The sequence below is a fragment of the Anneissia japonica genome, unplaced genomic scaffold (genome assembly GCF_011630105.1).
Source record: "Anneissia japonica isolate Jap-2015-1 unplaced genomic scaffold, ASM1163010v1 scaffold737_len1565949_cov176, whole genome shotgun sequence".
NCBI classification, from domain to species: domain Eukaryota; kingdom Metazoa; phylum Echinodermata; class Crinoidea; order Comatulida; family Comatulidae; genus Anneissia; species Anneissia japonica.
Window position 1 is genome coordinate 1,338,795 of NW_022741618.1, and position 15,064 is coordinate 1,353,858.

The window sequence follows — 15,064 nt, forward strand, 5'->3', positions numbered from 1 at the left end:
ATCTAGATGGGTATAAGAGACAGTATATATATATACATATATATTTCAATTTTTCAATTTCAATTTATTTCAGAAAACCTCCGAAAAGGAGAGATAAAATGCATTCAAAACATCACAAAATCAAACAGACACATCAAAATACAAATTGCATAAATATATATTAAATGATCAATTATATATAAATTTCCATAAGGGAAAAAACTACAAGTTAACTCTTAAAAGTTGTGATACAAGGTGTCTGCCGTTACATTCTAAAAACAGATACCTCTGAAAAATAATAATAATAACAATAATAAAACCACATTTATATAGCGCCTAATAGATCACAGATCCCTCTATACACTTTACATAAGTCTTAAACTATGGTGGAAACTATCCCTTGCTGTTTCGTTGCAAGGAATTAAGATACAATAATTATCATGCAAAAGGAGGTTACCTACCACTAAGTATAAGTCACATTTTTCTAGATGTTTATCAACCTCACCTAGAACATCAGGAAACAGTGCCTCAGAAAACCAGACAACATGCGGTCTAGTGAGAGCACCACATTCAGAACACCTAAAAAATAAATAATTACAACAAAAGCTATCACCATAATATCAATACAGTAGTAGTAAAAACAATACCAACTAGATAATCTGAGATTACAAACCCTCGCCATGTTGCGCCATATCTATGTATGCAGTCGGTTTGCTCAATCCGCAGGTTGTTGTATTATAGGGGTGTAATATTACCAGCTGTACATACTTATCAGGAGAAGTGTAGCAGAGCGGTAAAGGTGCACACATTATGTGTAAAGTTAATCGAGTGTACTAATGCTGTTCAAATCTACCTCTTCTTTATTTTAAAAAAAACAATTTTATTATTATTATTAACTTTATATTATATACGTTGGTCAAGAGAGCTACATAAATAGGCAAGAGAAAACCCATAGATACATTTGTGGACAGACGCTTAGCCCAACAGCGGGAATTTTGTGGTTTCAGTATGAGGCACCTCCTCATCATCAATCATCATTAAATTTCCATAGTAATGTACGGAAAAGCTGGTAAGGAAATGATCAGTGGTGGTGCTAGGATTTGCAGAGGGGCTAAGCAGTCCAAGTGGGGAGATGACAAGCTGTGTCTAGGGACAAAATGAGCTAATCCCCTAGAACCTAGAAAAACTGTGAAATTTAGGGCAATTTTAAGCGCTCCTAATTTGGGCAATTTTTAGCGTGTTAGCATGTGTTGTTTTTGTTGAAACAGGTAGTGGCCCAGCAGGGAAGGGGCTTGGCCTGTCTGATGGGGCTTTATCCCCTCCTCCAAAGGACATTTACATTTTACAATTGTATATAAAAGGCTAGTAATAATATTTTAAGGATTTTTAAAGTAAAAAAAGTTGGTATCATAAAAGTGAAAGATGTGTTTATTCTATTTGAAGTTGGTATTTTATTTGATCTTTATAGAGAGAAATTTAGTGTATATTTTTTATTTTCAAATGACTTACTTTGGTAACTCCTCAACTGGAATCCTAGCATCCATCACATTTGGATCTGGTAAACTAGTCATTAAAAAACATGAAATGTCAGTCTAAAAACTGGTAGCCAAAGCAGTTAAGTAAACAAAATAAATACTTATATTTATTTAATTTTGAAGAAGAAATATTATTTTTTTGTAGATTTGATAGGAGCATTTGAACATAATGAATATAAATAAAAACAATTTTTTTAATTTCCCATTTTTTTCCACAACAGTGTTAAAAATAAATTTTTCATTTTTCATTTACCTGTACAATCATCAGTATTAGTAGGTGAAATGATCCTTTATTACCTAATTGTACTCTTCTTTTTTTAAGCTGTATTTTATTTACAAATACTTACCCTTTACCAGCAAGTGCTGGGACTATTGGATTGGTGTAATTATCAACAACAATCCCGCACTTAGTACACCTTGTTTTGTACAGAGTTCCTGGTAAAAAATCAAGAGTAAAATTGATAGCACTCACGGCGAGCGGTGCAGGTACTTAATTACTTTTTTTTTTATAAGAACACATTGTATAAGAACATTGAGGCTGGAATTATTATTATTATTATTATTATTAAACCGCCAAAAAATTAAGAACAAAATAAGAACAAATTGAGGCTGGTAAAATGTCAAATGAGCTTTTATAAAAAAATAAATAAATAAATAGGAAACCCAACATCTTATCCATACCTTATTTGCAGTAGGAGTTACTATGTAATACCGAATACAGTACAGATCTGTACAATAATTTTCAACTTTTGTAAAGTGTGTAACACTAAGAACAAATTAAGAACATTCTAAACATGAAATCAGCAAAAAAAAAACAAAAAAACACTGAGCCTGGCAAAATTTTACTGGTTCTTATAAAAACAAAGCGTAGCTTTTAAAAATTTCTCTTAAATTCAAACACATTCATGCCTTAAGGCAAAGCCAACAACATTAATTGCTCCCGTCGGTCTGTCTGTCATTTCAAGGCCACTGGCCACTTGAATGTTATGCATTTAAGAAACTTTTTACATTTGTAATAAATATACTGAGCATATGAATAAAAATAACAAGCACATGGACAGAAGTGTTACACGTTATTGTGTGTTGTGATAAATTGTAATTGTATCTCCAGTCTGCTATGGAAAAAAATATTGCCCCACCCCCCGAAATGTTACATGCCTCCTCACTTTCTCACTTCCCCCTCCTCCCAGATTTCAGATGCTGACACTGCAACTGATTACTCCTCTACAACAGCTTGTTTTACTGACAGTGATTGAAAACTTACCATGAAGCTCAAGGACTTTTTTGGAACCTGCTCGACGGTGGAGTTCATCAATATTCTGAGTGATAACAACCACTGAGCGTCCTTGTTTAGCAAGTCGTTGCTCACACTCTGCTATAGCCTGTGAACAAAAAAATATTCAATGAAAAAAATTCCTTCTTTCTGTATTAATGTACAAGTATTAGATTTTGATCAGATTCTTGGTCAAAATTATTCCAGTGCAAACATGGCTGAAAAATTTTTCCCACTGAAAATGACAAAAAAAAGACAAAATTTTGAAATTAACTTTCTCATTCTGCAGTAACATACCAATTAATTAACTTGAGCATAGAAATTATTGAATTAAAGAAAAAAAACCTGTACCCTGATTTTTATATTGGAAAATGATAATAAAGAAATAAAGAAACACTTCATGCTATCTTTTTTTCACTAAAATTATGGGTGAACAAGTTTTTAAGTACGTACACTAATGTTCAAATTGATAATTTCTGTTATTTCAAAATGAGCAAGTTAATTTCAAAAAAAGATATTTTTGGTATTTTATGCCCAGGACAATACATCTTTAAGAAAGATTGCCTTATTTACTCACAATGTGTGCCTTGTTTGGTTCTTTGGAGGCAGCTACCTCACGTCGATGACTATAAAACTCCCACACAAGAGAGGGATTTGCCGCAAATGCAGTAGGGCTAGCTAGATCCTGTGCAAAACAGTACAAAAACTATATATAATATTAATAAGATCTTTCTTCATTATCATCATCATCATCCTCATCATCATCACCATCTTTTAAAGTCTGTTTTCCCTGCACCACAAGGCCGGTTAGACTGTTGAAAGGCTGTACTTGATTAGCTGTAAGGCGGGTGTATTCTCTCAAATCAGGTGGTGCGATCAGCAGCAACTTCTAGATTTTTGTTATGTCAGAGATTGTGTCTCGTAAATCCAGCGAATCATTGCAAAATTGCAATGCCAACTGGTATGAATAAAAAGATATTTGCCAATAGTACCGGAACAGATGGCAGCAGTTTGTTAATTGTACATTTCTGGAACATAAAAAATTCTTGGAAATGTCTAATGAATGTTTCAATGTTATGCAAGTTATCATTTCTTGACAATAAAATCGACCAGAGCAATATTTCCTACAAAGGCACTTTTCAAACTTCAGATCATTTGGCTAATGAACAGTGATGATACAGTTATCAGTCTATAAACGACAGGCGCTGGAGGCCGGAAAAGCGCTCGCTTTCAGACATTTTGAAATAATAAAATCTATACAATTTCTGAGAACATCAGATGCATATACAGTATTATAATGTTATTGGTTCTCGGAGATCGAGGAAGCTGTTATCCACATGTCTGCATGTATTGTGATGATGTGTATAAGAGACAGATTTTAAGCGCTGTGTATAAGAGACAGCCATATTATTCTACAGAATTTTTGTTTTCTTTTTGTTGAGTCATATTATGGCCAGCAGGAAGTGACTCATCCCCTTCCCACCGCACCCCATCTCAACCCATCCCCTCCCCAATGTGACGGCACTTATTCATGGTCACACTATGGTCCCCTGAGGAACAGGCCTAGGCATAAAAGGCCTCAAACAGTACATCCTAGAGCCTGGTCAAATATATAGGTAAGTTTACTTGAGCTTGGTATGTTCTCCACAGTCCCCCTGCTCCTCGAAACGTTGGAATACCGCTCTCGGCGCTACAGCCTGCACCTGTCATGAAAACGATGTATTTAGCTTTCCGGAAATATTCACGAAACGTTGCAAGGTCTGAACTTGGACGCTGAGATGCCATCATTACTACTCTAACTGAAGTTCTCAGTCGCGTTGATTCCAATGACGAAATAAATCTACAGAACAAATACCTCATTGCAGTTCAGTTGGCCGATTACATACTAAACAATTACAGTATTTACAATTTCGGCCGTTTGCACAACTTATAAATTATTGTAAAATCACTTGTTATGCAAAGTGCAAAGTCAGCCTCTAATAAACAGCAACTTGGCTCTGATTTTTTACATTAACAAGTGATATTTATTATTTATTGTTAGTATATTGCACCGGATGAGAACGTCTTGTAATTTTGTTATTTATTGGAATAAACTTGCATAGAAAGAAAACTAAAAAATATTGCCCATCTACAGGCATGATAGAGGCTGTCGAATTTATGGAAAGATGATTAAAATATCATAACTGATGCGTTAATTCAAGTTTAATATTCACCATCCATTTTTTCAATCCAAGACTGTTATAAAAATTGTGTTAAAAAAAATCCACGACAGCAGTGTGGAGACAATTATTTTGGTTTTACCCAGTGAAATAAGTTTAAAACTGTGCAAACGGCTCAAATTGTACATGGAATAAACAATGTGAACGAATAGGGGAATTCCCTGAGAACAATACCCAAACAAGGATGCACGATACTATGGAACGCCAAAAAACCAAATTATAAATGGCGCAGTGCAAAAGTCAAATGGCGCGGTGCAAAACTAAAGTGGTGCAGTGCAAAACTAAAGTGGCGCAGTGCAAACTCAAATGCGTGTGCCACCACTTTAGTTTTGCACTGCGCCACTTGATTTTTATACTTCTGTCACTTGACTTTTTGCGATTGTATGGAACGTCAATTTGGCATCAAAATGGAAATGAACTCATTTTTACTAGGCCTATGTAATTATTATTATTTCTTTGTTCTTGTCTGGGACATATCCCAGAAAGGGTACCTCGGCCCTCGTCGGGAAAATCCTGGTGCCACCCCTCAATCAAATTGTATTTAGAAAAAGATAAACTATGAGAGACAATAATTACATACATATTTGCAACACTATAGTGTAGCCCAAGAGCATGACTTTTTCTTTCTTTTATTGAATGTTCTTCTGGAAATTAAATCCCACTTTAGTAGTATGTTCTATCTCCTTTTAACACATTTTTTTACCAATGTTTTTACACATGCAATTAATTAGGATTCAATTTCTCAATCATCTACATCAACAATTGGATATTTTCTTCCCACTGGAGTGTACAAATACAAAAAAAAAATTAACTTACGCGTAATTAACAGCACAAGCAATAAATATGAGGGAGGACATATAGATAAAGCACTTGCAACGTATAATTTGATAATTAAAGTTATAAAATTTAAGGTCAGTAGTAACATACAAAAAATGCTAATTGCTGACAAATATTTAACATTTTCAATTATAAGAAATGTATATATGTGTCATTTTATTACACAATGATTTTTCATAGGACTTTATTCGTTGAAAAGCTACGGTACAGGGTAGCCTACGATGTTCCATCGTGCCCTTACCAAACACTGCATATGTAGCTTTGATGATTTATATTATAATATACATATATATATATATATCTGTCTCTTATACACATCTAGAACCACTATATGATTGAAAAAAAAAGAAAAATGTTTTTGACCTTTGTTCCCTGCCAGGACATACCTCTGACTTAATTGACAAGATAAAAAATCATATGTATACATAATAGGCCTTAAAAACGTAATACAGAGTAATTTAAAAATAATCTTAATGAATGTTTGATGTTATTAATCATTTATTTATGAATAAAAATAACGTAAAATATACTAAAATAATAAAGGAAGAAGGAAGAATAGGAAAGAAACTCAAGCAGCTGAAATGATACCGAAAATCAACAATAATGATTATTATGTCATTACTGCTTCACGTTCTTGTAGCAAATTTTAGATTAATAATAACAATATAATAATAATAATAATAATAACAATATTAATAATGATAATAGGCCTAATAATAATATAATAATAATGATAATAATAATAATAATAATAATAATAATAATAATAATAATAATAATGAATAATATGGATAGTTAAATCGACTTAAAGTCGGTAAAATAAACATAATAATAATAATAATAATAATAATAATAATAATAATAATAATAATAATAATATTAATAATAATTACGCAGTGCCTATGTGCGCTTTACATCAAATAATAATTTTTTTTAAATAGCATGATGACAATAATCTAATAAGGTGTAGATTATTCGCCCTGCCACAGGTGACCGGGTGTTCAGAGTCGGCGACCAAGATAGTGATCTCAAGAAACAGGCAGGCCAATCCGATATAAAGGGGGAAAAAGACATAAATTATTATACAAACAATTGCTGGAATATATGGGTTTTAATTAGTGACTCAAATGTGTCCACGGATTGTGGAATACGGTACTGTATTTTCCAACTGTGGGGTGATGATGAGAAAAACGCACTGCTACATTTAGTCATTAATCGATCTGATAGTGATTCTTGGTTATTTATAATATTGATTAAAAAATCTTTAAAAAAAAGAAAAACAAACAAACAAACAAAAAAAAAAACAAAAAAAAAAACACCACTAGTGACTTTTTTTGGGGGGGGGGGGTCAAATTGTAATTTTTTTTCTCTCTTTTATTTAAATGTTTACCTGTACAAACTAACTCTCTGTGACCATCATCGGCTTTTGTTTTAATTCCGTTCTTACAAATTAATAGGCCTACTAGAAATACTGTAATAATTATGCTTTGGGGCCAACTCAGAAATACATTAGGAAGCTTAGGCCTGTAAAGCCTAATTTTTTATTTGTTAAAATTTCTATAGAATGTAAAATCTTTTGTTGCAAAATAAATGGGTTTTTCCAAATATCGCTATTATATTACTGAAAATAACATCAGCCCAAAATAAACATTATATATTATACTGTACTATGTGTGCACTATCAAGATTGACCGTATTTATGAGTAATGTTTGAGGGCGCAATTAATGTTTTTGTGAATATTCTTTATCGATCTTGTTTCTCGATGATGGTGTACAGTATTTTGTGCTAACAACAAAAATGTAAGCGATTTTTAAAATGTATCTCTTTAGTAATGATTATTTCCTTTGGTAAATTGTGAATTTTTATTTACCTTGGTGTCCAATTTCTAGGAGGGCTAGATATATACAAAAGGATTACTAAACGAAATTAGCGTTAAGACGGTAGCTAGCCAGGACTACCTTACTTAGGGCCTAGGGCCAAGGCCTAGGCTCTGCCTAGCTAGGCTTAGGCCTAGGTCCTAAGCTTGATTTCTCAGGATGGAGGCTGGATAGAGTTTTATACCGGCTGATACGTGTGTGTTGGGTGTGTAAACATAGGGCTAGCCTCCATAGGAGAGGTGTGTCTCAAGGGAGAGTTTCTACTGTAATACTAATAAAATAAAACATGTATAATATTTGTGTAATGGCAAAATTCTGTAGTGACGTGTATACTATTATTATAGGCCTAAGCCTATATGAATAAAATCGGTGAGAATAGAGGCAGAGCCTAGGCTAGGCCTACACCCTTCTTTAATATATTGTACAGCACAGCAGTAATAAATAAAACTCCCTGTCTAGTATAGTATCATATATTATCTTCTGTTGGCTAAATAAAGGAGGGTAAATTACATCCTCCAATAAAATGCCGCAACCGGTGTGTTTGTTCATGAAGACTTGTGAAATCGCTCGCTATTGCTGAACTAGCGTATCCCGACGTGTCGCATTCTTTCAAAAATACATTAAAACATAAATAACAAAGTTTTTTCCCTGATAAACATTTGATTTTAATTGATGTGAAAGTATAACTCTGAGTAGGGAGTTGTTATTTAACAACTCCCTGCTCATATAAAAAAACTTAAAAAAATACACACCATAATAAATGTCAAACTTGAATAAATGTCAAATTTGAACACGGTACACGGTAGCATGTTATGTCTTGGATTTTGATTTGAATTTTATTGGGTTCACTTTTGAAGCAATCTTTGGCACCCATTATAAAAAGTGATTGTGCATCCAGAATACAAATAAACTTACAAAACAAAAAGAAGGTATTAAACTATTTATAATCTTAACTAAAACTTTGTGTAAAATATTTTTATTTATAAATCTATTCTTATAATAGAGTACTACAGTGTTACGTCACGATACCATGTGATACTACTCCATTGCTATCATTGCAAAAAGAGTTCAACCGGACGCCATTTTCTTAACTGACACACCATTGATCCCAATTTCTAACGTAATTATGAAGATGTTTTATCTTACTTTTTCTTTGTAAATTTTAATTGATGATTAAATGTGTGTTCGATAACTAATATAATGTGAGCTTTTGTGTTTTTAGTACATTTTGATGGTAAAATATTAGATTTTAAAATGCCTATTCCAGAAAGTCTGTGAACGGTAACCAACGTCTGTTGACAACAGAAAGTGCCACCTTCCATCGTGACGACACGACTGTGGTACTCTATATTAGTCACACAACTGTGGAGTATTCAATTTTGAACATTGAAGCAAAACTTTTCATGTAACCCTTTTAAATGATGAGATAATGAATTCTTTAAAAAAAAAGTTAATCTTGATAATAAAAACTCACAAACACTCAAAAGTATGTAGTATACTTTCACATTAGGTCAGGTCAAATGTTACTTACACTATATCAGGAAAAAATAAAATTAACTAGATTTGAACTCGTCACTGAGGACGAGTTTGGTGATCCGCCGTACTTAGACCTTCACGAAGCATGTGCGGTGCTGATTGAAAATTATTATATGCTAAAACATGCTCTATTTAGTTTTTAAAAAGAGTAATTTTGAGCATTTAATGACTTAGGAATGTGTACACATACGTCTTAATGTCCTTGCGCACGGTACTGATATTAATACAGTGTCACAAACCCAAAACATGTAACCGAAACGTAATTTCCAGCTCCAGTAAGTGCTGTGGGTGTGGAAATGAGCGTACAGCGCGTAAATTATGGAAAGTTTTGGAATACTGAAAATGACCTGAAACGTGCTTTAAATTATCTGAAAAGTGATATTAACAATTTTAAAATTTTAACGAACAAGTACGAATACCTTATACGACGTGCCCGAAGATGGTAATGGCACATGAATTTAAACCTTGTCAAGTTTAATTTAAAACCCCCTGTTGGTTGGTAATGGCACACAAATTTTCCCTTTACAGTATACGAACTATCGGTCTGATAGCATCGAAATGCATTCTGCCACCCTCTATTTTGAAATTGTGTACATCTTTTAAGAAAGAAAGATGAGAAGGCTCCAAAAAAGCATTCTTTTTTACCATGATGACGTCATCAAAATGGAAAATAAAGGGACACTTCTGAAAGAGAATTGTCTCAGCTATAGCATACTCACAGGTGGAAGACAATCGATCAAGAATAAGCAAGATACATTCAAATAAGTTGAAAAATAATGACGTCATAAATAAAATTTCAGTTTTTTAAAAATTAGATAGCAATGTGATGACGTCACAATGTCCGATCAGACATAATGATCTATAAAATCATATCTACGATTCATGTGCTTTCAGAATATGTAATAAAAATTAGGGGTTACCTTTCATCCTACGGAGCTATAACTGATTAAAAGTAGGCAAAATTTTAAGTATTCATAATGGTTGACGCACGCGTTATGACGCACGCGTACGCACACGTTAAGTCGCACGAACGGAAAATTAAGGTACCTGACAATCAACTTTGACCTGAAGATTACGCTCACTTAATATGATTCAGAAATGACGAATGGTAAAGATGATAAGGGCTCATCAACGTTTTGAGGAAAGAAAGATGTGGGGGGGGGTCAGAAAAAACAAATTTTTTGACCATGATGACGTCATCAAAATGTAAAAAGAAGTCAAATATATGAAAGAGAATTGTCTCAGCTATAACATACTCAAAGTTGGAAGACGATCGATCAAGGATAAGCGAGATACGCTCAAATGCGTATTTTCTAAAATGACGTCATAGCTATAATTCACTTTCTTTGAATTCAGATGCCAATATGATGACATCACAATGTCCGATCAGCCATTATGATCTATAAAATCATATTTACAACTAATGTGCTTTCAGAATATGTAATAAAAATTGGGGGTCACCTTTCAACCTAAGGAGCTATAAGTGATTAAAAATAGGCCTGATTTTAGCATATTTTCGCTGCATATCAGTACAAATCCGCGCAAAGATACCTATATTTAATGCGCACGTACGGCATTGCTATTGGCCATAAGATGACCAAAAAGGAATGGAAATTTGTGAAAACAATGTCAGGAACACAAAATATGTGAAAAAACATAATGTCTAGCTTCCATACGTGCTGCGCGCGTAAAAATCTGTGTGCGTAGAAAATGCGCGCGCGTAGTGCAAAATTTAAAAAAATTTGAAATGCTCAAAATGGCCTGAAACGTGCTCTAATTTAGTCAAAAAGTGAGTTTGCGTATTTATATTATCGATCATATCAGCCTAACCAATTGCCATTTCGAAATCGTATTGTGAGCATTAACTTCAAGTCAATGTTAAATGCAATGTACCCTAATTTACGCATGCGCGTCATAACTCGGAATCACTTTCTGACTAAATTACAGCACGTTTCAGGCCATTTTGAGCATTTCAATTTTTTTTTAAATTTCCCACTACGCGCGCGCATTTTTACACGCGCAGCACGTACGGAAGCTAGACATTCCTTTTTTTCACATAGTTTGGGTTCCATTGTTTTCACAATTTTCCATTCTTTTCAGTCATCTTATGGTCAATAGCAATGCCGTACTTACGCATTGAACATAGTGATCTTTGCGCGCGTTTGTGCCGATATACAGTGAAATTATGCTAAAATCAGGCCCCCTCATCTTTCTTTCCTCAAAACATTCATGATCCCATAGCATCTTAACCATTCAACATTTTTGAATCATAATAAGTGGGCATACACTTCATGTCAAAGTTAAATGCCAAGTACTTTCATTTTCCGTTTGCTCGTGTTAATGTGCGCATACGCGCGCGCCAAAATTTATATATCCTTAAAATCATGAATATTTTTAATCAGTTATAGCTCCTTAGGATGAAAGGTGACCCCAAATTTTTATTACATATTCTGAAATAACATGAGATGTAGATATGATTTTATAGATCATTATGGCTGATCGGACATTGTGACGTCATCATATTGCCATCCGAATTCAAAAACTGAATTTTTATATATGATAAATACTATAAAGGATAATAAGTCCCTCACAAACAGGCGTTTTGTCAATGAGAGTTGATACATGTATCTCATATCATGAGTGAACATTTCGTGACATTACCATGCGCATGTGTGAAATGACGTGCACGTACGCATGAGTAACTCTTTTAAGATGCTCCAAATTCTTTTTTTTAAAAACTGAATTAGCGTATACTTTAGGCCATTTTCAGCATTTAAAAATTGTTCAATCTGCACCGCGCACATTTCATCGAGGGTCAAAGTGCGGCGGATCACCTAACTCGTCCTCAGTGACGAGTTCAAATCTAGTTATTATTATACTGCTCAGGTTGATTATACCATCCTTTCTCATAACATGAAGGACCTATTAATAAGATGCTCATATGAAAGCAACATATTGTTATTGTTATATACAGTCTTTAAAATGCACCTTTGAGGAATATGTGATAGAAGATTGTCATTAATTGTTCTGTTGATTTTCATTTGATTTTATTTACTGTATTCATTTTTAGCAAGTTGCTCAATTGTGGACTTGTTTTGTGCTCCATGAGTTTGACGTATTATGTCACTTTTTTATAACAACTCTGCAGGAAAGCAGGCAGCAAGAGATTTTTGAACGATATTGTCAAGCTGGTGGCGGCATTTTATTGGATAATGCAATTTACCGTACCTTTAGCAAATGGAAGTTAAGATACAGTACCATATCTTAATAGCCACGGCGTAAATAAAATAAAATAATTAACTCTAGGCCCTAAGCTAAGGCCAACTACATATCTATAAACTACAGGCAGTAGTTGTATGTACAAGATTTAACATGGAATGTGGCCATGTCAAATATGACCCTCCATAAATTAAATGGTTTCATTACTAATCTTAAAGCAGTAGTTGTATTTTCTTTTTTAGCTTGGACATCAGATTTTACTATAAATTGAATATCATCTTTCCTGGTTACCAACATTCCATTCTGGATTTGTTTAAGAAAAACGAAAGTGATATGACAAAGAAGAACGCAACTGATAGCAGTATGAAGTATGTACGCATGCAAAGTGACAGCGAGTTCTCTGATCTTCAGGTAATTAAAAATTCATAAATATTTACTTTTCTATGAATTCACGGCACTATATATGACTGATTGAACAGTATCAAAAACACTTCTATGATGTAAACCAATACATTGTACTGAGGATACTATACTTATTTAAATAATGGTAAAGGGTTTTTGATGGGGCATTTATTCGAGGGAGGCATCGTAACCAACCATATAAACCATAAACTCTTTCCTCTTGACCACATTAGGGGTTTTACTCAGCGACTTTGTCCAAACCCTTGTTTACTTCTTGGTTCGGACACAGACTTTTTCTCAGTCATATAATGAAAACTGATGTTGAAATTATAAAATAAAAACAAAATCATTTACAAAAATTTATGTTCTGAAGTAAAAAAAAACGTTACATAAAAAGCTTGATGCTACTTAGACACAAACCAGGGCTGCAATGATACAGTACTGTTGTACAGTGGGCTGTGGAGAGTTCAAACCATAGGACCATAGATCACAACCCTGCGGTCAGTGGATTTTCAGTCCAACTTGCATAAATTTTATAGGTTGTAGGATGAAAATTATTTATGTAAATGCTATTGAAAACCAAAAAAAAGTTAATTTACCAGTTTAATATTTAAAATCATCATCTCTAACCAAGGCTGATCATTCTTATGGTCTTTGGAACAAGTGCAGGAACAATCCAAGAATTGAAAAACCCTGTGCAAAGACAGGAAAAAAAAAACGGGATAGAACAAAAAATCGAACAAATTCAAAGGTTTTTCCAGGGTAGCAGGAAGAGCCAATTAGATGCGTAAAGAAAACCATTATTAAAAAAGCTCTCCTGGAAAACATTTTCCATACTTGCACCTCTGAAATTTGCAACCTTGTTCATTCCCTGAGGAGCATTCCCTGTTGTGCATAAAAATTCAACATACACCAGGTACTGTATTATAGTAATAAAATATTCTGTATAATATTGGCATAATGTTTGTTTTAAATACTTTAGTGGAAGACCATCGAGAAACCAAAGATTCCATATCGGTCCATCATTGTTGCTATCATACTGTTAGTGATGGGAACTGTCTTGCTGACGGTAGGTGTGCTTTTGTTCACCAACACATATTTCAGTGTGAAGTACCACGACAGGACCTGGCCTGTGATAGTCATCGGTTGCATCCTCTTCATTCCTGGCTTCTACCACGTTCGTTTAGCGTACTACGCTTATAAAGGTTATAAAGGCTACAAATTTGACGACATACCAGATTATGATGAGTAAGGATGATTGTAAAATGCGTGAATGCGTTAAGGTCAGCCCCGACAGTGATGTATGACGCAGTCTGACATGATTTTTGGTCCATGTGAGTTTACACAGACGTGATAGGTCTTCAAAAAACTGGATCAGGACAGTTGAGTTGTAGAATATTAACCATGTTTCATATTCTCACAACCTAAAGTCTGTCCCTAAAGATAAATTGCGTTGAGCTGCGTCACACTACAGCGCATTCCAAGTTAGCCTTTACTGTCATAGTGCCTCAAAGCATGGATCATCATGGAATTTGTTTAATCGCCAAAAGTGCATTATTAAGTGCAATTTCACTATTACTAATTTTTTTGTAAGTATAATTGTTTTTGTGAGTTATTAAGATGATAAATTATTGTAAAATCTGGTTTACTGAGTGTTTACTAGTGTAGGAAGCATCTCACCATTTTGGTTTTTTGGTTTTACTGTAATATGCTAATACAAACAAATATTTATGTATATTTTGTCAAGTACAATTATCATAAGTCATCAAATACTGGTAAGCGATTTTCTCTAATGAGCGCTGCTCTTGAATAAGTATCGCACCAAAACATGACTTTGAATAGGAACTGCACCAAAACATGATTTCCTTAATCAGCACCGCTTCAAAATATTTCTTTGCTAAGCACTGCTCTGGAAAATGTACGTGGTATAATTAGTTAAGCGCCCTTTTTAAAATGCTGTACTAAAAGTTTCAAAAATTTTATTAGCATGGCAGTGCTTATTTAAAATTTATGGCATACAGTATTTAAATGTTAAGGGCAAGTATAGACAGCAAAGTTATTTATAATTTCACTTTCGATATTGCAACAAAGGATAAGATTAATTTGTATACGAAAAAGAAATTGATTTATTAGATTCATTGTGCAGTGCATTTTAGAAAAAAAAAACACATCCTTTACTTGGCCTT

General features: G+C 33.7%; 2 protein-coding genes across 2 annotated transcripts in view; one reads left to right on the forward strand and one right to left on the reverse strand.

Moving 5' to 3' along the window:
• The window catches only part of LOC117118841 (NAD-dependent protein deacylase sirtuin-5, mitochondrial-like), an 8,636-nt gene extending 3,959 nt beyond the window's left edge, over positions 1 to 4,677 (reverse strand). Inside the window, exons 1-6 of the mRNA XM_033263555.1 lie at positions 4,414 to 4,677; positions 3,365 to 3,472; positions 2,779 to 2,896; positions 1,862 to 1,949; positions 1,489 to 1,542; positions 349 to 558 (exon numbers count right to left, since the gene is read on the reverse strand). Coding sequence (XP_033119446.1) covers positions 349 to 558; positions 1,489 to 1,542; positions 1,862 to 1,949; positions 2,779 to 2,896; positions 3,365 to 3,472; positions 4,414 to 4,647 — 812 coding nt within the window. The 5' untranslated portion in view covers positions 4,648 to 4,677. The remainder of the gene's footprint in view (positions 1 to 348; positions 559 to 1,488; positions 1,543 to 1,861; positions 1,950 to 2,778; positions 2,897 to 3,364; positions 3,473 to 4,413) is intronic.
• Positions 4,678 to 12,809: 8,132 nt separating this feature from the next.
• On the forward strand, positions 12,810 to 14,130 carry LOC117118842 (transmembrane protein 230-like). Its single transcript, XM_033263557.1, has 2 exons — positions 12,810 to 12,887; positions 13,861 to 14,130. Exons 1-2 carry the CDS (start codon positions 12,810 to 12,812, stop codon positions 14,128 to 14,130), a joined length of 348 nt encoding a protein of 115 aa, XP_033119448.1.
• Positions 14,131 to 15,064: the final 934 nt, after the last annotated feature.

Coding starts and splice junctions, on each gene's coding strand:
- LOC117118842 (XM_033263557.1), top strand. CDS start 12,810: ATGACAAAGAAGAACGCAACTGATAGCAGTATGAAGTATGTACGCATG. Junction 12,888..13,860: donor GCGAGTTCTCTGATCTTCAG/GTAATTAAAAAT, acceptor TAAATACTTTAG/TGGAAGACCATCGAGAAACC.